Consider the following 25,828-nt stretch of genomic DNA (forward strand, 5'->3'; position numbering starts at 1 on the left):
AGGCTGGTTTTGTTCCAGAGGTCTTATGTTTAACACCCCAGATGTAGCTGCATGTGGGAACATGAAGGTTGACTGCTGTGGTTCAATCTCAGATGATTTTGACTCTTTTGCACAGGAATAAAGCAGTTAAAAAAATGCTGAACAGCACAATAACATTTTTGTCTTCCAAAGTAGCAATTTTTATTTTACAATCAAAGAACAGTAATTGATTATCCTGGAAAGAATACATGACATAAAATATATATATTTCAGGAGCTTTTAATGATCTAGGCTGAATTTTAAAAGACAAAAGCCAGAAGATTTTGCCTCATAAAATTAAGAAATTTATTTATGTTTTAGGTTGCAATGATAAAACAAAATTTGTTTGTCATAAAATCTGCTGTTTCTGCCATTTTGCTTTGCTGTTTGTGTTCTTTCTTTCTTTCATTTCGTTTTTAATACGGATTTGGAGACATATTTTGCTTATGGTGGAGACTGTCAGTCAGACCTGGCAACCCTGAGAGCTCGTTTATCAGAGTACGCAGCTTTGACATCCAGCGTTTAGAAAGACTTAACTCCAGAGCGAAATGGTTTCTAAAAAAAAAAGAAAACGCGTTTAATGAACATAATGGCTGAGTTGGCTGCGCTATAGCGTTCACGTCACAAACCACCACACAGCGCGGCGCGAGCTAAACCGGAAGCCGTTAACGCCGTTAGCATTGTTAGCTGTTAGCACTGTATACACCGTAGGTTTACACTGCTCGCCCCGCCAGCACCTGTAGCATCGTTAGCTCCGTTAGCACCGCCAGCCCACTGCAGCAGGGCGTCCCGCTCACTGACCGCTTGTTTACCTCCTCCTTTATTGAAGAGAGGAAGCGATGGAGGAGGACGAGGAGCAGTCAAACCTCGCTATGAAGACGGGAAACCACTGTTTCAGGTTGGTTTTTTAATCATCTTCATCGTATTTAAATTCATTATAACACCTTTTATAAGCTGTCGCTCAGCCTCTGCTTCTCTCTCAGGCTGTGTTATGCGACTTACTGGGGATTAGCACTTGATTACAGTTATTTATTACTGAGAAGTGGAACTACAGTTCTCTTTAAATTAAAGTGGAGTGTCTCTTGTTTATCATGAGCACATGACTGCACTATTGCAGTGTTGTTATATTCGATTGATGTCATTAGAATTGCTTATTCTTGAGAGAACCAGTTGGTAATAAGCAGCAAACATTAACTTAATGCTCCTTGATCCATCACACTCTCTGTTTAGACAGGCTGACATTTTGTTGTAAGCAGACATTAAGCAGAGTTTAGTGAAAATGTAACCATTAAGACAGATTTGGCTCGAGCATGGCAGAGAGTTCTACAGCCAGAAGTGACATACAAAAAAAAAGTATGACAGAATATAGAAGGAAAGTATTTTTGGTATGGCTGCACCAATATAACTTTTTTAAAGGATGAGTACAAGTATGAGTACTAACCTTTAGCTCGTTACTGTTTAGTCATGCACTCATACATTCTTGCACTAAAACACAGGAAAATATATAGACTTGTGGTTATTTAAAGTTTGTTATGCTCATATTTGACTGTTCCTGCTGAGCTGAGAGGAGATGGGTGTGTGTGTGTGTGTGTGTGTGTGTGTGTGTGTGTGTGTGTGTGTGTGTGTGTGTGTGTGTGTGTGTGTGTGTGTGTGTGTGTGTGTGTGTGTGTGTGCTGGCGTTGTTCCTGTGTTGGGTTTAGACTTGTTACCTTTGATAGGCTCAAACTCCCTTCTACCCTCACCTTTGTCCACATTTTGGTGTGAAGTTAGTATTTTGTCGTCTTCACCTTTAAATTCGATCTTTACACTTGAAGCTTCGGGACGTTTCATTTTCTTCCTTTCTGAGATTTGTTTTGAATAGATGTTGTCGTTCCGGATGTACCGATACCAGTATCAGGTGCAATGCTGCACGGAGTACTCGTACTTAAGTTGGAGACAGATCCCTGACATGACCCGGAGAGTACCACGTGACGTCATGTGTCAGCAACGTCACTGGTATGCAAGAGAACACGGAACGATATCAGCGGTTTGGAGAGTCTTTAATAGACTATAAATTATGTTCCGTCAAGAGGAGGTGAATGTTACTGGTGAACATTTAGAGCAACAGAATTAGCCTGATGTCACTCATTAGTGCTCTGTGGGTGGGTCCAGGAGGATTTTACTCCGAGCCGTGCTACATGATACACGATATGGAGTTTCTGAGTTCACACACCAGCGATGCTGCATGTGATTAAAGTATGACTGATAATATAGTCGCTAAACTCTGTGTACTGTGAGACTGCGTAGTGTCGACATGGCGGCTGTCCGGAGGTGGCTTGTGGCAACGCTTGGCCTTCGCATATCGTTTGTATATGGAGTCTGAATTAGGCTTAATGGTGTTTAATGCCTACTCATATTGATAATCAGTGTTGGCAAGTAGATAAAAGTTAGTCCTCGTACTTGTCCAAGTAATGTCGTTGTACTGAAAAGTAGAATGACAATAAAATTAATCTTGAATCTTGAATCTTGAATCTTGAATCTTGTCCTTTAAAAAAGTGGTATCGGTGCATCCATAGTTGCTGCTTTAAAAGGCCAGACCACCTTGTCCGTCTCATTGGAGTTTGAATCAATCTGAATGCAGCGCCAGCTCCCCTACCGTGCCAGCCCCCCCACCGCGGTCCAAATCTGACCGCATTCTGGCAGGTGGATTATGTTGCTCAACAATACTCACCTAATGCGGATTGGAGGAAGAAAACAATGCAGGAAGGAGCAGCTTGTGGAGTGCACACTCACGCCTGGGAGGAGGTTTCTCAATGTTTAATAGGCCTAAGACATTTTACAATGAGATTAATCGTCATTTTTTAGCAAACAAAGAACACTTGTAGACAAACTTGGGGGGATTTTCTGATCCAAACTGTGAAGCCAGGAGCTCGCTCACTTCACTCGGCGTCTGCAGAGAGACGAGCCGCTCCTCACTCGACGCCTCCAAACGTTCCCATCAAGCTTCACCCGGCCCGAGCCGACATGGATGAAATCGCTCGGCTGTTGGGCAGCGATGGGCGCGCTCGCGCCAACAGCATCTGCAGCGAGGCCACGCAGTCGACGGGCAGTAAGCTGGCCCTGCGGCACCGGCTCCAGCAGCTGATGACCTGCACGGACGACTGGAACCCCAAGGACGAGCTGCACGACGAGATGATCCGCACCCTGGACCGTGCCTTCCTCATGTGTGGACGGACCTCCAGCAGGCCGAGGAAGGACAGCTTCAGGTCCACTCGCATAGCTTTGGAAACTTCTCCTTTCTTCCAAACTCACAGTAGCAAGTTTATGACAATCACAAAATCCATGCTGCTTGTCCGGGAGTTTTAGAATTTGTGTAAATAATGACAAAACATGACACTTGTACTTTAAATGTTTCATATGATACTTTCTGGCCCATTGCTTTTTAAAAATGGTCTCTCACTCCCAGTTACTTTGAAGACGTGTTGAAATTAGTGCTGTCAGCAGAATCACAGACGAATGTATGCTTCGCGTTAATGTGGTATTTAAAGATGGAAGTGCTTCGGTGAAAAGAAAACCCCTTCCTGCACTTTGTGATCGACTGTTCTGTCTTGATTTTGAGTTATTCTGCACTGCAGATGTGTTAATTATGTTAAAACAAAATTTAACCCTTGGTCTTTAAAAAGTGAAATGAGTTTCCTGTGAAGGGTTGAGCTGAACTGGAACAACGCTGCTCTATCTTTCAGCGTCTATTTTTCTTGATGTGTCATAATCGAGGTCATTCAGTCGATCTTGGAGTGCATGAAATGTAACATCCCGGCTGTGGTGAGTTTGGAGGAAGAGACGATTGTGTCTTTATGTGTCGGCGGCAGAGTCCCGCTGGTCTTCTTGTGGTCAAACAGCGTTTAAACTGTATCTGCTTCTGATCGACTTCTGCAAAAACTGAAAGAACGTGTTTAATAGTACAACTCAGTGTCATGTGGCGCTGCTGATTGGTTTTCCAGCTCATTCTGTCGCCTCTGTCCTGCCCCAGGCTGCACATGGTGACGTGGAACGTGGCCACAGCCGACCCTCCTGAAGATGTGGCGTCGCTTCTCCACCTGAACTCTCCAAAGAGCCCGGACCTCTACGTCATCGGGTAGGTCGAGGTGTGCGTATGTCTGTTTACAAAACAAGGGCGCTCGGCGCCACTAAAAATGGCTCCCAAATAGGAACTTTTTGAAAGCGCTCCGACTCCGTCTCTCTCTAGAGGGATGAAAATGCAACTTTCTGAAAAGTACTGTGCATGCACACTGGTGAATAGTTCTTCTTTACAAGAAGAAGTAAATGGACAATAACAATAATGGCGGCCTGCAGAGTGTCATGACTCCCAGTCCATAGTCTTCTGGGACTTGATAGTTTTATAGCTGACTGTCACCTGGAATAGCAACCCAACTTCCTCCTCTGTCCATACGAATGTCCGTGTGCTCCCATCGTTAATGTTTATGGCGTATTGATGTGTTCTTTTACAAAAACAAACAACAGCACCCACTAGTGGCCCTACATGAAACCTATATCGTCTTCAGTGTGTTTTCAGAGTGTGCCGTTGCCGTGAAGACAGACAGTGTTTTCAAAACGTTGCCGTGTAAACGGGAAACCTTTCAGAAAAATGCAAATGATGCTTTTCCATTGAAAACTGGCTGTGTGTGTTCTGCTGTGTAAGTCTTCAGGAAGTGTACTCGGGCCCGCTGCGTTTCTTGTCGGACATGTTGTCCGACGACTTGTGGAGTCAGATGTTCATGTCCACCTTGGCACCGAGGAACTACATCAAGGTGTGTGTCCTCACAGAACACGCTGATCTCTCCGCTTCTGTTTCTCTGTTGGTTGAAGTGACGACGAGTTCACGCTGTGTGTGTTTCAGGTGTCTTCTGTGAGGATGCAGGGTCTCCTGCTGCTCTTCTTCTCCAAGCTGGAACACATCCCCTTCATCAGGAACATCCAGACGACGTATACACGCACAGGACTGCTGGGCTACTGGGTGAGTGACGAATGCACACACACACACACACACACACATACACACACACACACACACACTTGGCTTTACTTCATCCCCAGACTTACACAAGTCTAACTTTAGAATGTGTCTTCAAAAAGTGTCTTGATTTTCGAGAATGTAAATCCGTTTTGTCCCTGCAGCAGTAATAAATGCCCATGTTTAGTGTGACTTGTTTTGTATTTTGTTTTTCCAGCAGTAAGTTTTGGCCGAAACGCCAAAGAACGAATGTGAACTGCTTCATTTTTCAGAAGCTGGATACCTGGTTTTAGGCAGAAATTGGTGGGGTTTTATTTTGGGGGGGGGGGGGGGGTTCTTAAGAGTAACATGTTCCTTTTCTCATTTCATTTTGGAAATAAAAGATTAGATAGATCATATGTTCATATAATAAAAAAAACACCTTTGTGGATTCTGAAGATATAATTATTCAGTATCTTGGAAAGGAAGTTCCTCCTCTCTGCTTCAGCATTTGAATGCACCAGGATGAGTCAGAGAATTATAAACCAATCAGACGCTACCTTTCAGAAGGTATGGTATCAATTGATCAATCACGTTGCTCGTCACTCTGCGTAATACAAAATTGGATGTCGGTTTGCGAGTTGTGTGCTCGAGCTGATAATACGCTATATTTTGACGAAAAAAGATGAATTCATGCAAAATTACACGCTGACAAATAGTGATGGCCACATTATAAACATATTTTAGAGGCTTCGAGCAAAACAGCCGTTATTTTTTCGGACGTCTTTTCTGAAAATTGACCGTCCAAATGACGGCTGGACGGCTCGCTGCCTAAAACTATGCCCTGATATGACAAACACATTTCAGTTGGATTCTTTTGACAGCATGTCTCCTTCAATGCTTTTTAGCAGCTGCTGGCCAAGGCAGCTTTATTTATAGAGCACTATTCAGATACAAGGCACTTTGCAATGCTTCACACCAAAAAAAAGGAAAGACATTGAAGCTGTACAAAGAAATATAAGAAAAACATTAAAGCAAGTGAATAGCAATCGTAATCCTTAGTGATTAAAAGTATGAAATACTTTAAAACTTCTCATACTCTCATCATTTTGTTGGATCAACTTTGCTTTTCCATTTTCAACTTTACTTTTTCTATATTGATATTTGGCGTCCCAAATCACCCGCCAATATTACGTCTTCTCGTCAGAGAACCGCCGCACATCACGCTGTTCTGGGTACCAGTGACTCGCTCTACGCATCCAACATAGAAATATTACATTTCTACATGAGTGGAGGAAGCGCTTCATAGCATCACTTAAAAAATGTATTTTGTGATTAATGAGATTAATTTTCAGCTCAGTCACTCTTCAAAATGTGAGTTAAAGGGATTAAAAACAATCGACTTTCATTTGCGGTTTTCCCATATAGGTATTTGTATCGAAAACCTCTCCGTCTCCATGGTAACCAACATGTTGCAGCAGGAGAATAAGACTGGGACTAAAAATGATGGTGCGGCGCTACATGTTTGACCCCGAGTCAGAAGCAGAAGAGGCTTTAATACACTAACTGCACATTATTCCACACTACAGACTGAAGACCAACATGCAGCTGATAGTTCATCATTAAGGAAACGTCACACAAACACTGAAGTCAAGTGATCTCAAGTGTGATTCCCAGAACTCTTTCAGGCCTCCCACTGTCCCAGATCGTTTGCCAGTGTGAGATTTGCTGCCTTCAGCCCGGGAGGAGCGTGGTGAATGTTTCAGTTCATTCTGATTAACTGCAAACGTCATATCGACCGAGGCTGGGCTGCACACACCGTTAATAATAATAATCCTCTGTTTGGATAGAAAACGTACACATACATTTTAACAAGCTGAGAGCTCATCTCGAGTAGAAAAAGACACTTCCGGTCTGGTTAAAGTTCAAACTTCCCTGAACACATCTCTGAACGTGTCACGGCTCCAACACTCCTGATTGAAACGAAAAAGACTGCAGCTTTTCTCTGAATGACCTTTACTTCGCTCCAGACAGGCCCGATCAACTCCTCTAATGCCACGCCTCCAGATTTATATAATACTCAAACTACTAAGACTTCATTGTTTGTGCTGCCTTGTACTGCCTACACACACACTCTGGTTTGTAATATTGCCACGCTCCTGAAATGAGGAATAGAAATTTTGAAATAAAAACCACATCCTCCTCGCTGTGTTTTAGTGAACTAGTGAACTGGACCTCAGAAGCAGAAGTGCCTGTGAGACTCTCTGAGCAGGTTTCCCCTCTTGCCGTCCGTCAGGGTAACAAAGGCGGCGTGTCGGTGAGCCTCTCTCTGTACGGCCACACGCTCTGCTTCCTGAACTGCCACCTGGCCGCTCACATGGACTTCGCCTTAGAGCGGGTGGACGAGTTCGAGCGCATCATGGACACGCAGACGTTCGACTGCAAAAAGGCTCAGAAGATTGTGGATCACAGGTGAGGGGAAGGAACCCAGTGATGCTTGGAAGCTGCAGGCTTGAGGTGGAGTTTCCACCACAACGTTGCTCCAAGCTTCTGAAAACGCAACTGTTTTTTTTTTTTAAAGAGCCCCGTCTCCGTGGAAACGGGAAAACGCAACAGTTCTGAAAATGCTGATACTGTGCATGCACACAACAACCGTAGTAAGAGGTTCTTCTGCACCCCAGTGTTAATTTTGACCGCAAATGTTGATTTAGTTTAGTCTTTAATTGGAGAGAAATAAACAACTGAAAGGTTATGATGAAAGACAAAACTATTAAAGCTGCTGTAATGGAAAAATATTTAAAAGCTGCAATAAAATATTGAACATTCTTATTTATAGCCCCTAAATTTATTTCATTTAACACGAATAGCAACACTATATTATAAGTTAATGAGTTGTATTACCTTTATTTTGAAGGTTAAGCTGGACTTTTGCGGCTCCAGATCAATTTTATTTTGTGAAATTGGGGAAAAGTGCCTAATTTTTTTCCATAAAACTTGCAGACCTCTACCCTCATCTGACCTTAACACTAATCAAAGAATCACTTTTTTTTCTTTATTTGCACCAAACAAGAATATAATACAGAATTCCACCAAAACTGCAGGAGAGCAAAGAAGCCCCAAACTCTCCCCATCAATTAACAATTACTATAATGAAAACAAAAACAACAAACAAACCAAAAATTGGAAGGATTTTCTTTTGTCCTCCTCAGGCTGGTTTTCTGGTTGGGAGATCTGAACTTCAGGATCCAGGACCACGGCATGCACTTCGTCCGGACCTGCATCAACGACCAGACCTACAACCTGCTGTGGAGCAAAGACCAGGTCGGACCCTGGAGGCAAACCACTGCTCTCCTTCACCTGCATGAGCCTCAGTCTGAATGTGTTGTCGTTCCCAGTTGATCATGATGAGGAAGAAGGAGCAGCTGCTGCAGGAGTTCGAGGAAGGCCCTCTGGACTTTCAACCCACTTACAAGTTTGACCGAAACTCCAACACCTACGACAGCAGGTAACTTTTTCATACTTGCATACAAGAAGTCCTCATCAGTCGCTCTTGAACCAACCCAGATCGTTCTTCCCGGTCACTTTTTTTTTCCATGTTTTCTTTACCTCTTCTGAACTCTACAGGTGCTACAGGACATGGTTTGGCTTTAAGTAAGAAACCAAAACACATTTGTGTCTTGCTCCTTGGTTGTGTTTTTGCATAACTTTGGTATTTAATTCATCTAACTCGAGTGTGAACGGACACGACTTTTAACCAGCAGGTGAAAGTAGCGTCGTCACAGAAGCTTCCCGGCTGAATGAAGACGATTTAACAGTCTTAACAAGACAAACCTCACTTTGTCTCTGTGAGCAAAAGACTGACCTGCTTGTTTATGTGACAGATCGTCTAATACTCGCTGTTAAAGGAGTCCGGTGGATTGTAGTTTTTTTGATTGCTTCATTTTTTGGAAAGCATGTTCAGTGAAAACTAAAATATTTGATCTCACATGATTAATATACTGACTTTTACCACATTACTAATACGGGAAAGATAGGAGAGTTAAGTTTTTTTCTTTCTTTTTGTTTTTTTTAACAAAGTAAGAGTCTCTCCATGACTACATTCTCAAGAACTCAAATCAGCTGTGAACCTCATTAATAATTCTTGGAATCTGAAAATGTCAAAGACTGCAGTGATGTTCAAAATATGTCCATAACAAATATTTGCCAGATATAGGGATTAAAAATGTGTTGAACATCGCAAATTAATACTTTTTTAATTAAAACTTTCTCACTGCATTTCTGTAAAAGATTAAGTTCACCATATCTGTACCCTGTAATGTATATTATACAAAAAAAAAAAATATATATATATATATATATACCTTACTATGAGGCCCATATATTTAAAAGTGGTCATTATGTCACTTCAGTTTTTAGAATAATCTTAATTTCAAATGAAAAAACGTCACTCAGGTATTCACTGCGAAGAAAAGAAACAAAACAAATCAGCATCTTTATCATTACTATATAATCCTTTATTCTTCAATTCTAATCACATTTATTAAAAAAAATTTAAATTTTGAGAAATTTTCTCTCCATTTAGTAGAAAAAGTCTGAGACGGGGAGTTAAACTACTCTCAGAATGAAATATAATTACTGATAAAGTATGTGCAGGCTGTAATTTTAACTATATTCAGGCTCAACCACAGTAGGCCTGTTTGCAAGCAAACTAAATATTCTGCAGGAAGTTGAGAACACTATTTTTGCAATAACATGTGTGTGAGCGATGCTGAATTAATTTTGCATCCTGAAGAAGAGAAAATTAATTTAGAACATACTTGCTTCTAATAAACTCCACCGGGCTTCTTGAAATAGTCTCACATAAACCCTGTTTAACCTGTTAACGGCTGGCGTTATCCACCGCACCGCTTCAGAGCTTGTTTATATGAACGTGATGGAGATCCACAGTACAGCTGCTGGAAAACAGCTTTCACACGTCCATAAATAGATGCTTCTGTAATCCAGCCTTTGCTTTTTTTGGCAACTGCTCACTGCTACCAAGCTTTTATTGGTTGGAGATGTCCAGTCAACACTCATCGTCCAATCGGCGCCCAGTGTGTTTTTCTTTCTTATAAGTTTCACATTCGGATGGGAACGTTTTGACGACCGTCGCACGCGGACACGCTTGAAAAACATTCACTGTAATTTTGCATTTCAGGCTCCTTTAAACACTCTTTCGTTGTCGTAAAGAGTGAGCAGCACAAACGCTCTGTTGTTGTTGTAGATTCATATGTGCAGATAAACTGTTGACTGCGATCTTTCAGAAAAGTAGTTTTTTGTGTTTACGAGAAGCCTGAGAAAAGCTCTGAAAACTGTTTTAAAAAGTACATTTTCCTGTTTCTCCCAATGCAACGAAAGGCTAAAACGTTGCGCAGCCAGAACTGCAGAGCCTCTTACATGCAAATGAATTAACTTCACTCCACACATTTATAATCTTCTACTTTATTATAGATGTTTTTTGTTTTGTCTTTCTTGAGAACATGGTTGAAATGCAGGATCGGATCTGTAGAGCGTTATTTGTCCATCACAGGGCAAACAGACACACGTTCACACCACCTCTGGATAACGTGTTTATTTAACCCCAGAATTTAATGATCTCCTCGTCGCTGTAATTAGACCTAAAACATGCAGGACCAGCGCCTCTGGTCTCGGGTCAACAGTTAAGTGATGTGTAATGTGACGGTGCCAATCCTCCGTCCCTGAAATCTTTTTTAATCAACTTAAAAGCAACAATTCCTTCCCGCTCTCTCCTAAACGTCAGTCCATTAATGGAACACAGAGAAGAAGCCAGACGGGTGGCGCCGGGTTCAGTTTTTAATGTCGTCACTCTTCCCACCCTCGTTCAGAAACGTAGATTCCCCTGCCTGAAAGAGTTGACTTAACTCTGCTCTCTCTTCCTCTTTCACCTCCAACCACACGTCCAGCGGTAAAAAGCGCAAACCGGCCTGGACGGACCGGATTCTGTGGCGGCGCCGATCCAAAACGCTGCCGCCAGACGAGCGGGGGGAAGAAAAGAGCGGGTTGGATGAGAAGAAGCTCCCACAGCAGGAGAGAGAGGGGGAGCAGGAGAAGGAGGAGGAGGAGGAGGAGGAGGAGGAGAAGAAGGAGAAGGAGAAGGAGAAGGAGGAGTACCCACTGAGGATCAAACAGGACTTATACACAAGCATCATGGAGTACAGCGTCAGCGACCACAAGCCCGTCATCGGGATCTTCAGTCTGCAGGTGAGAAAGTCGTGACAAATGACAAAACGACTCAAAGTGCCAAAGCATTTCTGAGATAATTTGCCGCGTGGTGTTTTCCTCTCTGCAGCTGAGGAAGATGATGGACACTCCTCTGGTGCGCCTGCAGGCCGAAGGCGACTGGAGCGCAGACATCGACGCCATGGTGATCTACAGCCCCCTGCAGCCGTTCCCCTCCAGCACCTGGGACTGGATCGGACTCTACAAGGTCGGTCACCGCCTCGCGCTTCTGTGTCAGGGTGCCGCCCGACGGCTGAAGAGTTTATTTGTGTGAACTCCAGGTGGGATTCAGTAGCGTGTCGGACTACATCACGTACACGTGGGTCAAGGACGACGAGGTGGCCTTCAACGAGGAAATCATGCAGGTAGATCGGTGTGCTGGCGGCGCGGCGTGGCGAAGGAAATCCACACAGGATTGATGTTGACGTGAGCGTTTGTGCAGGTGTACGTAAGCAAGGAGGAGATCCCAGTGAGGGGGGGGGAGTGTGTGCTGTGTTACTACAGCAGCATCATGCAGTCCATCATTGGAATCAGTGAGCCCTTCAAGGTCAGTCTCCAGCAGACATCCACGACACCATTTGCTTGATTTTCATATTAAAAGCGGGACATGTTTGTTTTAATACAGTCTTCCTCAGAGTGCAGGTTGGTCCTCAGCTGGAAATCTGATCTGTGGGGGGGCGTCCAGGAGACGCCTTGTCCCAGCAGGATTATTATTTTTTTTAATATTCTGTTTTCTCTTCAAGGTCCACGAGTCCAAAGTGGCTCTGGAGGAGGGTTTCCTCCCCGAGAGGATCAACGGTCTGAACAAAGCTGTGTCCGGAGACGAGTTCTGGAACTGATGGTACTGAGCTCCCGGGTGACCTGCTGGAGTTCCTTCAGTCTCTGCAGCTGCTTTTTCAGCTCACCTTTTCTATCCCAGGATAAAAAAAAAAGAAAAGAATCCCAGTTTGACTGAAATCGAGACAAAACAAATGTGAAGCGTCCTTCAGACTTCAGATCAAAACCTTTTCTGGAGGTTTTACTGTACGGTTTTTATAAACTTGTGATTTGCGTCGTGATGGATCGATTCAGTTGGACAGTAAAGGAAAGTCTTGATAAAGGTGTAGTGGGATCACGTTGATCCAAGCTGAAAACTCCCAACATCACTTTAATGCTTCTTTCACGAAAAGGGAAAATACAAATCCAGACGTTTTTGTTCAGGCGATTCGTCGAGAGAAGTGAAGGCGTGATCGACGTCTGTTCATGGAGCAGAAGAAAAAGATGATTTACCGGCTGCGTTTCCCCGGCCTCCACTTCAATCCCACACTTTGAAACTCAAAAATGACATGAAAGGAAGTTTGAGAAGTTTTTTTCTCTATAAGTGAACTTCAGACGTGAGGATGAAGATCACAGAGAACCTTCGAGGACTTTCATCATGTCCATTGATGTTTAAAGTCCTTTAATAGACGAGCCTCATGCAGGAAACTACTTATAAACATTTGTTTGTTTATTTAATGCCGACGAATTCCTTGATGTTACCCGAGGTTTTCTCTTCTGTTTGGGGAAAAAAGATTCCTTTTCTTTCACTTCTTAAAAATTTACATCGTTAGATGTTTTTTTTTTTTTTTTACTTCCATGTTGTGAAATTCTGATATTTAAATTAGTGGATTGAGGATTAGGATTAATCCACCGATTCTGTCACACCGTTGGAAAAACATTTGTGATGATGTTCAGCTTCTTGTGAGCTGTAAGTACTCGACATGTGAAGCAGATCGTCGGTTTGTAATAAAAAAAAAAAAATAAGTGTAAACAAACACTCAGATGGGTTGAAATCATAAAAATAATCTGCAAGAAATTTAAACGATAAAAATGAAAAATCAAACGGAGCTAACTATTGTAATCTAATCTATAGAGGTTTGTGGGATTATATTGCCGGTGACGGTACCAGAAGATGAATTGTGGATTAATCCAACAGATTATCATGTCTGATCACTGCAGTGCTACTCTGAGATTTAGCTGCAATAATCTGAAAGATTGTCACAGATTAGCTTCAACATGCAGTAAACAAGTTCCAACACAAAGAATTAACTTTGGAATTAGAAATAATTTGCTTTACAAAGACTTTAAATCGAGTTTTGGGATTTTTTTCCCCAATCAGCTCAATAGATTTTTGTTTTTTGGAATTAAACTCCAGATGTGTGTTTGGTCTTAAGGATGTTAGATCTGTTTTACTTTCCATCCTTAACCTGACAAATGCCTTGCAAATCTTTCGAATTCTGTGTTTTTAAACTTCCCTATAGCTGCTGAAACTTCTTCTCTTTTTCCATCAGTTTTATTTTGTAGTTATTTTCTGTTTGCTGCACGAGGCCCGGTAGCTCCACCCACTATTTCCACTCCAGATAAACTCATGGAAATAGTTTGTCTCTGTACTTATTTTCTTCTGACTCCTGAACCTGTTTCAGCATTGACCGGAGGGTCTGTTACAGAGGGAATGATAATAATCTGAGTACTGTCCAGTAAGAACTACTGCCTGTGAGCTGGATCTAATCCTGGTTTGACGAGTCGGGTGTCTTATTCTAAACCCTCACAGCCCCTTTAACTCGGCGTTGCTGCTTTTAAAAGTGTCTACTTGTGATATTTCAGTGAACTTCAGGTCCTCCTCCAGAACGTGAACACACTGTTGTGTCGTTTATTTGAACTTGTATTTTCTTTTTCGCGTGTCGTGGATTTTCCCGTCGCTCATTTTCCGCTTCCTGTTTCTTTGATTTACTGAAAACTTTCAGATGAAAACAAAGAATCATTCCTTCTTAATGCTGTTTGCCGGAGACACAGAGCGGAGAACTTTATTGCACTGTTTATTGGAAATGTATTTATAGGTTGTGGCGTTTGTATCGGTGTGTGCTGAGGGAGAAGATTCACGACGTTCTGTTTCTCATTGATTCACAACACTGTGCACTGAATTAGCTGCAAGGGTCCCATCGTGTGCAAATCCAGCACAACGATTTGTGGTGTTCACCTCACCAGAAAAGGTCACGATGCAGGAGTTCAACGTGAACATCTAAAGCCTGACCCTGCACACGATGCCTGCACCGTGTGTTTGACACTCCAGGACGAGATTTGAGTTCAGTCAGTTTGATGGGATTGCATTGGATTGCTCCAGTGTTCCTAATGAAGTGGCTGGTGAATGAATATGCATTCAGCAAGTGCCTTTAAATTGATTGTTGCTTTACCTGTACTGTACCTCACTGTACTGTGCTGCTTCATTCTGATACAGGTATCATTATTATTCATCAGATTATTTATGGTCTTTCATTTGTTCCGAGATTTTATTCTTGAATAAAGCTGCGCTGAACTTTGGTTCTGCTAAACATTATCGGCTTGCTGGAATAGGTTATTGTATTAGACAATTTATGTCACCTTTTTTTTTTTTTTTTTGGAAGAAGTTCTTCTCTCCAATTGCAATAGAATATTGTACTGTAACAAATGCATAGCTCTGTAAATGTTATAACGAATAATAAATATGCTTTACTCTGTTGTTACAGTTTTTAATTGTTTTTTTTTATGATCGCAGGAGGCTGATATTTATATGTTAAGATGTGTTCATGTGACACAACCTGACCTTTCCACTTATATATATATATATATATATATATGGGCGTGTGTGTGTATCAGAATTCATCACATCAGAATTCCCTTATATTAACTGTGGTATCCTGGGATGTTCTACTATTATTGCCCATGGAATGACCTCATAACAACTGGAGATTTTAGTGTTATTCCAACTTGAAATCAGATGGAATGATGTAGTGGTTGGTCATTTTTAAATTTTTAAAGTTGTTTTATTTTGAAATGACCTCATAACAACTAGAAATTCTTCAGTTATTAGGGTCGGCGGAATTATTTAAATTTATATATGTATATATCTTATAGGAGGGACACTTAAGAATAAAACATTCAATGAAAATCAGGAGGTTTTTCAACTCTGTAACCTTATATGCAGATTTACTTTGTACGTTTCATTCGGTAAAAAAAGTTTTTGCATTTTATTGCCTCGACAAAAAAAAATATTTATGGATATAAATGGTAAAAACCTGATAAATTAATAATTGGAAAAATCTTTTGGGGGAACGAAAAGTTACTGTAAAACATTAAAAACATTACTTCTGTCACCACTGTGGAAATACCTGGATAGGGATCGTTACGTAAGAATACGTGATGGCGTCAGGTCCAGTCCAGAGGCCACGTGCCTGTGACGTGTGACAACATCCGTTGCCAGGGGAACAGCTCGTGTTTGTACGTCTCCCGTCGGGCCGGACTCCGCGGACCTTTACATTTTTAAACTTACAGTTTTCTTGGATTTAAGTCACCAAAAACAAGGTTTGTACTAAAGTTTGAGTCTGAGGGGCGTTTTTTATTTGTTTGTTTTTTATTTTGTGAACTCTGGAGAGAAATGACGCACGCTGAGTTTGACGCTGTTGTGCAGCTGTCAATCTAACATCGAACTTGTCAATCAAAGTAATTATGTAATTGATAACTGTAGAAATTAATTAATTTATGCTTTTGAGTTAATTAAGAAACCTGATATCAGTGACTGTAAATAAAAGTTTCTATTAATTTCTGGTATTTCTCTTTAGATAAAATAATTACATTGTAAGAAAGATTCTAGTACTTCTATCGTTTAATTTATTTATCACTTGGTGTCATTTGATTCATACACTTGATGGATAAATGGACGGTGAGGTTGTGTGGAGGTTCCTTTTCTCATTTCTTGTTATTTCTAATTCTAAATGAATGAGCTGAGCTTAAAATTGATATTGATTAAATCTATCATACACTTTTAGAACGTAATAAGATGAGATTATTTAAAGTTATTTGTAGTTGTGACATAACTAAAGCTTCACTACACATTCCTATAAACTCCCAACATACAGGGATGATATCAGAGTATGTGAAGTTGTGTTTATTGACGTTGACCCAGCAGAGAGCATGTCGGAGCTGGAGCGCAGCCGCCAGCAGGCTGCTGGACTCGGCCTGCTGCGCATCGACGCAAAGCTGAACCACTCAGAGCTCTTCAGGGAGGAGTGCAAAGATCTCATCCTGCAAGTCGCCACAACCACCAAACGAATGCAGGACAACGACAGCAACCAGCTCAGTGAGTGGAAGAGTGGAAAACATCAGCCCACCTCAAGAGTTCGGGTCCTAAAGAGTCTGCAGAGGGGATAGATTCTTATTAATTTTACTCTGTCACTTTCCCATTCAGAGCAGCGAGCTCGAGACATCCACTTTGTGAAGCAGGAGTTGGAGCTGAAGCTGGAGGAGATCGTTGTGGAGATCGACGGCCTCGTGGCCTTACAGAGCAGAGTGCTGAAGGCCCTGGAGGCCACAGAGGAGCCTCTGAGAGTCACTGTGCTCTGTCTGCAGGAGAGGCGAGCGCTTGAATCCGCCACCATTTATCATTGTTGTTAAGTTCAGGAAAACCAGTTTCCATTTTCCCTTCATGTTCAATAGATCAGAAATGACAAAGGGCATTTTAACTAAGAAGAAATTCAGAGAGTAATTCAATGAAAACTAATTTAAGATGAAAGTAATAAAGACGTAAACATTTTCTTTTTTTTTTTTTTCAGTAATATGGTACAGGCTCCCAAATGTACCCAAGCATTACAGGGTGTCAACACTGTCCAGCCAATTGAACCTGCGGATTTCTGGACGTCTTCTGACCGCAAATTAGAGCCGTTTGATTCCAGGCTCAAAAAAAATAATATAAAAATGCAGAGCAGCTTCAATCCTAAACTAGGTGTTTTTAAACTTCTGCTCAAAATTGATATCAACTTATATTTTCATCCCCGTTTTGTCTCTGCTTTAGTTCGTTGTGAAATTTAAAGAAGCTACCATACTTTTTAAATGGTCTTTTTTAATGTAGCATCCATCCATCCATCCATCCATCCATCCTCTTTTCTTCCTGGTTGTTGCAGATTGAAACGCCCCCCCTCTGAGACGCGGCATGACGAGGTGGATGCAGAGCTGACGAAGGAGAAGGAGGTCTTCCAGGGAGTGGCGTCTCTTCTGCAGAGCGTGGCGGAGCAGATCAAGGAGCAGATACGGTACGACAACTCCAGGGGAAAATACAATGAGACACACACACACACACACACACACACACACACACACACACACACACACACACACATCAAACGTGCGGCATTGAATTTCAGACTGAACAGATCGGCCAAGTACCATCTAGAGCATGACCTGAAGGACAAATTTGAGACCGAGACCATCGATGACTCCTGCGCCATCATGACCGTCCACTCCAGACACCACCTGCCGCTCCAGCACACAGGACGCTTCCAGCCCAGGTAAATCTGTCTTCACACTGCCACACGGTGTCTGCATGCATCCACCAAGCTACATGAAGACGTTTTTCCCCAAACGTCCCTCAGTGCGCCGGTGATGCTGGAGCAGTGTGAGGACCTCTCGGACACCAACCTGGCCCGGGCGGAGCAGCAGAGGACCAGCTCCGTGTCCCTGAGGGCTCTGGTGGAGTCGGTGCTGGAGCAGACGGCGGCAGACATGCAGACGAGGATCCAGGATACAGCAGCGGCCTTTCAGATCAACATCCAGGAAATCAAGTCTGCAAAGAGCCAGATGGAGGACAGAATACCAAAGGCAGGACATCACACACACACAGACACGTTTCAGTACCCTAAGAGACTTCAATTAAATCTCTAAGTGGACTTCAGGGTTTATGGGTCCGACTTGTTGGCTGTATCTTATACTGGTAACTGCTCCAAACTACGATATGCGCATGCTCCATAGCCTCCATCAGTCTCTGCAGGAGGGAGGAAAAGCGACTGTGAAAGAATCTTTCCACCTTGGGAGCCGTTATAAAAACTTTGCGGACACAGTGGATCGGCACACTGGACCCCCCAACAGTGGAAAACGCTTTGTGGATACACTCGTATTCGTTGTCGTGCAAACGGGGCCTCATTCACGGTGAAAGTTTTGCGTTTTCACTCGAGCACACGGTGGTGTGGACCTTGAGTCTCCTGCCTGCTCTGTTCCAGATCCAGGCCGAGATTTCAGGCCAGCAGACGATCCGAGAGGACCTGCTGGCGGCCGTGGCGGAGACGGCGGGCTCTCTGGGTCTGGCTCAGGCCCGCCTGGCTCTGCGCCAGCAGAGGCCCGGTAAGGAGCACTGCCAGGACGCGGTGCAGACCGAGCTCCTCTCCGAGGTCCAGCATCTCACCGCACACATCAGCAGGTCAGGCTGGAAGCAGCAGATACCGCCGAGGGTTACTTCATGCTGCCTCGTGTACTTGATTACTGTGTGGACTACAAAATAAAATATAAAAAAACCTGTGTGGGACAGTAGAAGAAGAAAATATATTCATGAGAAAAAAATCTGGAAATATCATAGCAGAGGATTTTTTTGTATATTAGTTCTCAGTCAGTCATTGTTACGAGTTTCTGCTTAAAATGCCTTTTTAGTGTAGCGTTCTGTTTTTTAATTAAACTTGTACCTTGTGTGTGTGTGCGTGTGTGTGTGTGTGTGTGTGTGTGTGTGTGTGTGTGTGTGTGTGTGTGTGTGTGTGTGTGTGTGTGTGTGTGTCCGCAGGCTGCGTGAGCAGGCGTTGCGTTCCGAGGAGGAGCAGCGGACGCTGATGAAACTGCAGGTGCAGCTGCAGGAGAAGATCAGCCAGAAGAGCCGCTCGCTGTACGTCGATGAGGTTCTCTGCTCGCAGCACAGAGAACCCGTCGTCATACACAACTTCTGAATCCCGCCAGAGAGCTGTACAACACGCCGGCGCATTAAAGTCACTCTGGCCAAACCTTTTCTTAAATGTTCATTTTTTCTCAAATCTGGGACTTTTTTGCATTGGAATTGCTGTGATTGAGACAAAATCTGTTATTTGTCTTCGTCAGTTTGGCTGAAAATGCTTCAAATAAAAACTAATAAAAACTCCCAACGTGGTCGGATTTACTTCTTCCTACTTCCTTCCCGTTCAAGCAAATGTGCATCGAGTGGATTGTTTTGTTTGTTTTATTGATTTGTTTCTTTCTTTTTCTGTTTGTAAGTTCGACGATTCATAATAATAAATATAATAATAATAATATAACCCTGGGGGCTAAAACTGTCCCGCAGGAGGCTCCAATGAGGCCCAATGAACCACCAAGCAAACCTAGTTCTTGAGAGTAGCAGACACAACACAACACTGAGACCCGAGCTGAGACGCCAGTGTGACAGTGATGCTTGGTGAATTTGTACAATCACGCATCATACAACAGCTTCAGCAGGTTTTTTTTTGGGACGTTTCACTATATTTGCACCAGAAGGTTTCACTCCTTAAGATTATAGTAATTTCTTCAGTAATTTGCTTTTATGAAAATATAGACGTTGTCATAACTCTGCACCGTTACTAGTGAACGTTGATTATGACACTATTTTACTGGTTCTGGCTCCTCAAGATGAAACTGGGTTGCATGTGGCGTCTGAACCAAACTGACGCCTCAGCTCCGGTCAGACTGATGAAATGAACAAACAAATTATACATTATTGTTTATTCCCAAATGCTTATATTTTAAAATATCTCTACAGATTTCTGCTTGTTTGTGTTTAAGTGGAAGGATGCAGGTATTGTTGCATCTTTATTTGCAGGTAAATATACTGGAAGAGATAAAAGAAGGAGACTTGTCCACAAGTCCGTTATTGTTTATTAGAAACCTAATCTGTCAACATTCACCGCTGATTGTAGAAAACGGCTGATAGTTTCAAAGGTCCTCAGCTCTCATTAGAACAGGAAACTGAAGAAATCCGACCGCGTGAGAAAGTCAGCAAACCTTTCTAATAACGTCACGGAGACTCGTGATCAGAAGAATGGTAGAATTGCACTTATGCTGACTCAGCAGCTCTCTCATAGCACGCTGCCCCCGAGAGGTTGGACATGGAATAGAACATTTTTTAACAAAGTGCACCTTTAACAGATAAACATGACCGTCGTCTGGACTTTTCCAAACTACTTAATGCGAACCTTTAATCTACAGGTGAACACTGACGTCATCACTCATTTCACCATCTACAGCCCCGCAGTGATTTTAACGTTGTTTGCTTCCGGATTCTCCTTCATCGCTTGAGGAAGACGTGGGTTTGACATTTTCTCTATAAAAACAAAAAAACACGCACAAATAACAAAGGTGTAACTTCCAGTGAGGAAAATGTTTACTGTGTCAATACGTCTGGTGTAATTGGATAAACGTTACCTGGTGCCAGCGCAGGGTGGGGAGGGGCAGCGCCAGACCACAGTGTGGGCAGTTATTGATTTGGTTTTGGTCATCTTCATCCTCATCCTCATCTTCAAACTTGAAGACGCGACGAGCGCCGCCCGACATGGACATGCTCTGGTAGATGCTTCCGAGTGCCGCAGCGGCGCCCCCGGTGGCCTCCCAGTCATCGTCATCCTCCTGCTCATAACGCCCCCCGGTGGCCGCCGTGCAGTCCAGCTGGTTGTTACGTGAGAGGAAACGGTATTCATGATGTAATGTCAAAAACATTTTGCTTTTATACTGGAAGAAAAAAAGAAACTCTGCCTGTGTTGTAATACTAGTTTCAACCACATGGTGGTGTCGTGAGTTGCTACAGAGACACAGTTTAGCTTTCAGACACAGAAACTAAACTATAATTATGGTTTTTCTGCCGTTCGACGTCTTCAAAACTTATGTTAGAGAATAAATTCTTATTTTTTTTTTTATAAATCACACTGTATTTACTCTCAATCCTTGTACGTGAATGTTGCTAATAACGAGCCGTTTTAATTTCTAAAAGAAAAAAACTCAGTTCTGCCTCTTTCCTTTAATATTTGGGGTTTGTATATTTGTATTTGGGTTTAATTGACCAAGTAGTTCCACTTTTTCTTGCTCATCCCATCGAGTCTTACACATGAAAATGATTAACTATAAGGATAAAAGCTCAACTGGCGACTCTTATAAAACAGCGTTTATCTTATTAGTGAACTGAAGTTTAATGTCATGCGATATTTCACAATTTCAGCAACAATTGGCATTTAAAAGTACAACATGTGCAATTCCAATTCCGTCCACTAGATGGTGTATTGAGTCACCGTGGTCTCCAAACTTAAATCGTCGAGTGGAGGCTTTTGCAGTTTTCTGGGTATTTCAAAGCCATAATAATAATAATAATAATAATAATAATAATCATAATAATAATAATAATAATACTAATAAAGTACCTCATGTTTGTCTATTTCCTCGACTGGAAACGATCCCATACAGAAGCAACAGCTCGCCGTTTGTCTCTCTGGACGGACGGAGAACAGAACTTGATTAAGATGTTAGAAGATGGAGTCTCTCCGCAGCACCGTCACATTTCCCTCACTTGTGGCGGAGGTTTTTGGAGGGCGGGGGTTTTTGCCGTCGTCGTCGGCGGCGGCGGCCGAGCAGGTCAGACTGTGCTCGCTCTGCTCGCGCAGTTTGACGTAGCGTCGGCAGTCCGGGCAGCGCTCGGTTCGACTCCCGCAGAACAGACTGTGCTCGTCCAGCTCCTTGACCGGCAGCAGCAGCTCACAGAACTCACAGCTCTGCAGACGCTCCACACACTCTTCCAACTAACACACACACACACACACGCGCACGCACACGCACACACATACACACACACAAACAGTGATGGATTTTCATTAACGGTTTAATCATCATAAAGACGTCCGATCATAGAGGCAGGAACGTCTCACAGGAACTGAATCCGCTCAGCTGGAAGTAAGAACACATGTTGAACTCAGAATCATGTTTCTCACAAGTTCAGGAGGAAAAACTTCAGAAGTTGAACAGGAACTTGAAAGAAGTTTGCAGATTTAGAAACTTTAAGATGTGGGCAAAACAAAGTGACACCAACAGGACAATATCTGCTGGGTGTGATTTAATGTTACTTTTTACTTTTTGTTAGGTATTAGTGAAGGTTTTCTTATAACCATATATATTATCCTACTTCCGTGGAGAGGTCAATTTATTTAGTTTGTTATATATATATATATATATAAAGTAATATTTTAATAATAATAGTAAATTAATCTCTATATCCCCTTGTTTGTTTTCTTGAGGGATTATCTCAGTATTTATTTATTATTTTTGTAGGATTCGTTAAAGCCCGCCTCTCCGCCTATAAATAGGCGGTGTCTAAAGCGTTCGGGGCTGCCCTCTCTCGATGAATCCCGTACTGACACGCAGCCCGGCGGCTTCTCTACTTTGACCTCTCCCATTCGTACCCGCAGTCAGGCGGCTTCCTTCTCCGGCGTTTCCGCCTTCGTTGTATGTTTGGTGTTAGCGCAGATCCTTTTTCCCTGGTGGGATCGGTGGTCCTGTTTTCGTTTTTTGTTTGTCCTGCAACAGTAGGTTGGGGGTTTTGTTTGTTAGATTGGGTGTTGGTACCGGCTCCGACGGCCCTGTACAGGGTTGGCCCGGTACCGCACCTGTTTGTGCCAGCCCACCAGGTACTTGTTCTTTTGGATATTTTTGGTAGTTTAGGACACGGGGTGGTTTTGGGTTTTGGCGGGGTCTAGTTTGTACATAACCCGCTTGTTTTTCAGGTTCAACGTTTTTTTTTAATTAAAAACCCACGCGTGAATTAAAAGAAAATTAAATAAAAATTGTAAAAATCCAACTGTTTCCCAGTGTCCTTCCAGATATGTTCCGTCCCTCCTCGGGGTGTAACACTTTTATACTCTGATTACAGGTTTAACTCTTTCAGCTTCTTTTCACCTGCATGAGGGTGTAGTTGTTGGTACTCTCGCCTCATCCTGAGAACGACCCCAGGTCGAGTCTGGGGTCAGACTTCAAGGCCTTTCCGTCTGGATTTCGCTTTGTTTTCCTGTGTGCATGTGGAGTTTTCTTCACCTACTATAACTTCTCCCGACAGTCCGAAGGTGTGAATGTGAAAGTGAAACGGTTGCAGGTCGAGAACAGCGACGTCAGAGACGTCGCCAAACAATCTGAATCTATTTAAGTGCTGCTAGATAACGAGATTAAAGTAGTTTTATGATGTAATTAAAGTTGTTCTGTGTCGGTGCAGAACAAATACAGTGACTGGTTAAATTCTGCACTGACCTCGTGATCCTGCAGGTGGCAGCGTTCCATCTTCTGGTTACATTTAGAGCATCGCACCTGGAACCACAGTTTGAAATGAGAGAGGAGGGAGCAATGTGTGTGTGTGTGTGTGTGTGTGTGTGTGTGTGTGTGTACCAGGCTGTGTTGCTCCTCCCGGTGTTGGCTCAGCTGATCTCGGGGAACAGCTTCTCCACAGTCGGGACAGACGCACAGGAAGCGGCTGCAGTGCGTCTCGTGAAGAGCAAAGTTCACCTCCGCCACGTCTTTGTGGCTGAAAAGACGAGAGAACAGATCCAGGTTCTCAGTCGACGTGAGCAAATCCAACACGGTCCACCTCAGAGACGGTCTCATGCACGACGGCCCTCGGACCGCAGGTTGAGAACCACTTCTCACCAAAACACATCAGTGGCACCGCAGCAGCATAAATCATGAGGAAGAAGTTTGTATATCAGAGAGTCAGTCTGTTTCTTCTACTTTAATCAGGAAGAAACCATTACTGGTTAATTAATACACAAATGTGGTATATCATGTAAATGTACAATCTATGATCATTATATAATAATGATTAATAACTCTACAGGTTATAGTTCTGGAGGATACTGGGTTGCTCGTAGCTTCACACTGGATTTTTCTTGGATCTTTGGCAGTGGGTTTGTGTTTCTGTCCACCTGGTTGATGTTCTGTGATCACATGATATCTTTGCAAAACATACATGAAAATGATGGCGTGGTTAAGATACTCACACCGTGTCGGGTAACTTATCTCGTGCTCGAGTTGCAACTTCTTTATCTCACTTCAGGGAGACGTGTTCCCATTTCATATCTGGGTCGGTCTCAAAGGTTAACAGATGGAGACCAAAAGAACTCGCAGAACTTCTGGCACATGGTACATATGTACACTTACAGTGGCTTGTAAAAAAAAATAGAATAAAGAAGAATAGAAGTTGTGCAGAAGTTTAAAGCAGGGTTGAGTTTAGAAATATCTCATGGTTATGGGAGAGAAGAAATCCAGACGTGTGGAGGAAGGTGATATGGGTGCATGGTGGAGGCAGCATCATGCTGCAGGGATGCTTTTCTTCAGAGGCGACAGTCTTGTAGTAAAAACCTGTCGAAAGTCTGCAGAAGACTTGAGACTGGCGTGGAACGATACAGGAAAGGTTTCAAACCAAAGCATGTTCACGTGTCAGAATGGTCGAGACGTCCGACTGGAAATCTCCGGCATGACTTGGAAATTGCCGTTGACAGACGCGCGTCGTCGATTTAAGCTGTTTTACAAAGAAGAATGGACGAAGATCTCAGCAAAGCTGGAAGAAACAGAGCCCCGGGTATAAGAGACAAGAAAAGAAAGAGAATTCAGGATCATGCAGCCATGAAACAGGAATAGAACCACCACAGGCGGAAAGCCCCGGCCTGAAATTAAACCACGGTTAAGCGCTGTGCAGCTTTTAAACTCCTCAACATGCAGGTGCATCTTTGTTTTTCCATTAAGAGAAGTGAAAACGGAACTATTCCAGTGAAGGTGTGTTTTCACTGAATTGTACAAAAGCAGACCACGTGACAGTCTCAGATATTCGTCCTCTGTACACAAACTATCCGTTAATAAAGAGAAAATAGGTATTTAAGTATGATCGAACAATTCGCCCTCATAATCGGAACTGACGGCGGTTAAATTAATATTTAATCCGATCATAGACGATCTGAACTGTGACCCCACGTCACTCCGAGCCGAGAGGAGTGGAAACTCTCAGTTTTTATAAGAACGGATTAAAACCTGAACCTCACCACTGTCCGCAGGTTCGAGTCGGCTCCGAGTTTTCCATCTCCACTCCAGAATGTTCACACACAGAGAGCAGGTAACGTTTTCTTTTAGTTTCTACACAAATGAAAGTGAAAGTTTACATGATAAACACATGTTGTTTTACAGTTTCACCACGAGAGGGCGCCACAGCTTAAGCCATTATGAAAACCACAAGGAAGTTGTTTAAAAAAAAGGGTCAAAAGTCAAAATTATGAAAAAAAAATATATATATATATATATATATTTTTATTAAGTCAGAAGTCTGGTATAAAAAATAAAAACTTACCCCTATATCTGAAATATAGTGTTAAAAAAATCTGAAAAAATGTCTGCCTTCTGATGAAAAGAAAAACCAAAAGTTAAATGTGCTGCAAAAAAAAATTAAATATTAAGTTGAAGACAACAAGAAAAATTAAAAGGAGAAACAAAAACAAAAAAACCTGATTATTATTATTATAATTTTTTTTTTTACGTCAGGAGTCTGGTTTGAAAAAAACAAAAAAAATTACATAAATTTGATTTTTGTTTTAAACAAAGTCAGAAATTGTTTTTCTTTTTAAAATTATAAGTATAATTAACACAGTACGGGAGAAATAAGAAAAAAAGTCCCTAACTCTCCTCCGTTCACCTCCTCCAGGCTGGTGTGGTTCTCAGTCACAACCGTTGCAGTCG

General features: G+C 42.5%; 3 protein-coding genes across 9 annotated transcripts; 2 read left to right on the plus strand and 1 right to left on the minus strand.

Annotated features, from left to right (window-relative positions):
* Window positions 1-464: 464 nt before the first annotated feature.
* On the plus strand, window positions 465-14,789 carry LOC308107939 (inositol polyphosphate 5-phosphatase K-like). 2 transcript variants are annotated; one of them, XM_080460546.1, is made up of 13 exons: window positions 465-916; window positions 4,028-4,132; window positions 4,697-4,805; window positions 4,895-5,011; window positions 7,284-7,459; window positions 8,197-8,308; window positions 8,383-8,492; window positions 8,612-8,638; window positions 10,951-11,248; window positions 11,337-11,474; window positions 11,548-11,631; window positions 11,709-11,813; window positions 12,010-14,780. In XM_080460546.1, the coding sequence occupies exons 1-13, from the start codon at window positions 858-860 to the stop codon at window positions 12,103-12,105; spliced, it is 1,536 nt and encodes a 511-aa protein (XP_080316672.1). In that variant the 5' UTR covers window positions 465-857; the 3' UTR covers window positions 12,106-14,780. The 2 variants fall into 2 exon arrangements, with proteins under 2 accessions (XP_080316672.1, XP_080316673.1); XM_080460547.1 differs by lacking the exon at window positions 8,612-8,638 and having other exon boundaries at window positions 471-916; window positions 12,010-14,789.
* Window positions 14,790-16,231: 1,442 nt separating this feature from the next.
* Window positions 16,232-19,020, plus strand: LOC308107358 (tektin-1-like; the record flags this gene model as incomplete). The annotated part of the gene is made up of 8 exons (XM_080459678.1): window positions 16,232-16,397; window positions 16,506-16,671; window positions 17,218-17,346; window positions 17,458-17,601; window positions 17,632-17,911; window positions 17,986-18,010; window positions 18,125-18,506; window positions 18,861-19,020. 8 exons carry the CDS (start codon window positions 16,232-16,234, stop codon window positions 19,018-19,020), a joined length of 1,452 nt encoding a protein of 483 aa, XP_080315804.1.
* On the minus strand, window positions 17,145-25,291 carry xaf1 (XIAP associated factor 1). 6 transcript variants are annotated; one of them, XR_013935221.1, is made up of 8 exons: window positions 25,141-25,251; window positions 23,495-23,630; window positions 23,360-23,416; window positions 21,636-21,864; window positions 21,490-21,557; window positions 20,504-20,743; window positions 20,275-20,402; window positions 17,145-18,512 (listed from the first exon to the last, which is right to left on the minus strand). XR_013935221.1 is itself a non-coding variant. In XM_080460079.1 (7 exons), the coding sequence occupies exons 1-7, from the start codon at window positions 25,176-25,178 to the stop codon at window positions 20,367-20,369; spliced, it is 804 nt and encodes a 267-aa protein (XP_080316205.1). In that variant the 5' UTR covers window positions 25,179-25,291; the 3' UTR covers window positions 19,792-20,366. The 6 variants fall into 6 exon arrangements, 4 of the variants coding, with proteins under 4 accessions (XP_080316205.1, XP_080316207.1, XP_080316206.1 ...); XR_013935222.1 differs by having other exon boundaries at window positions 17,145-18,601; XM_080460079.1 differs by lacking the exon at window positions 17,145-18,512 and having other exon boundaries at window positions 19,792-20,402; window positions 25,141-25,291.
* Window positions 25,292-25,828: the final 537 nt, after the last annotated feature.

This window comes from Lipophrys pholis, assembly GCF_963383615.2.
Source record: "Lipophrys pholis genome assembly, chromosome: 3".
Classification (NCBI taxonomy): Eukaryota; Metazoa; Chordata; class Actinopteri; order Blenniiformes; family Blenniidae; genus Lipophrys; species Lipophrys pholis.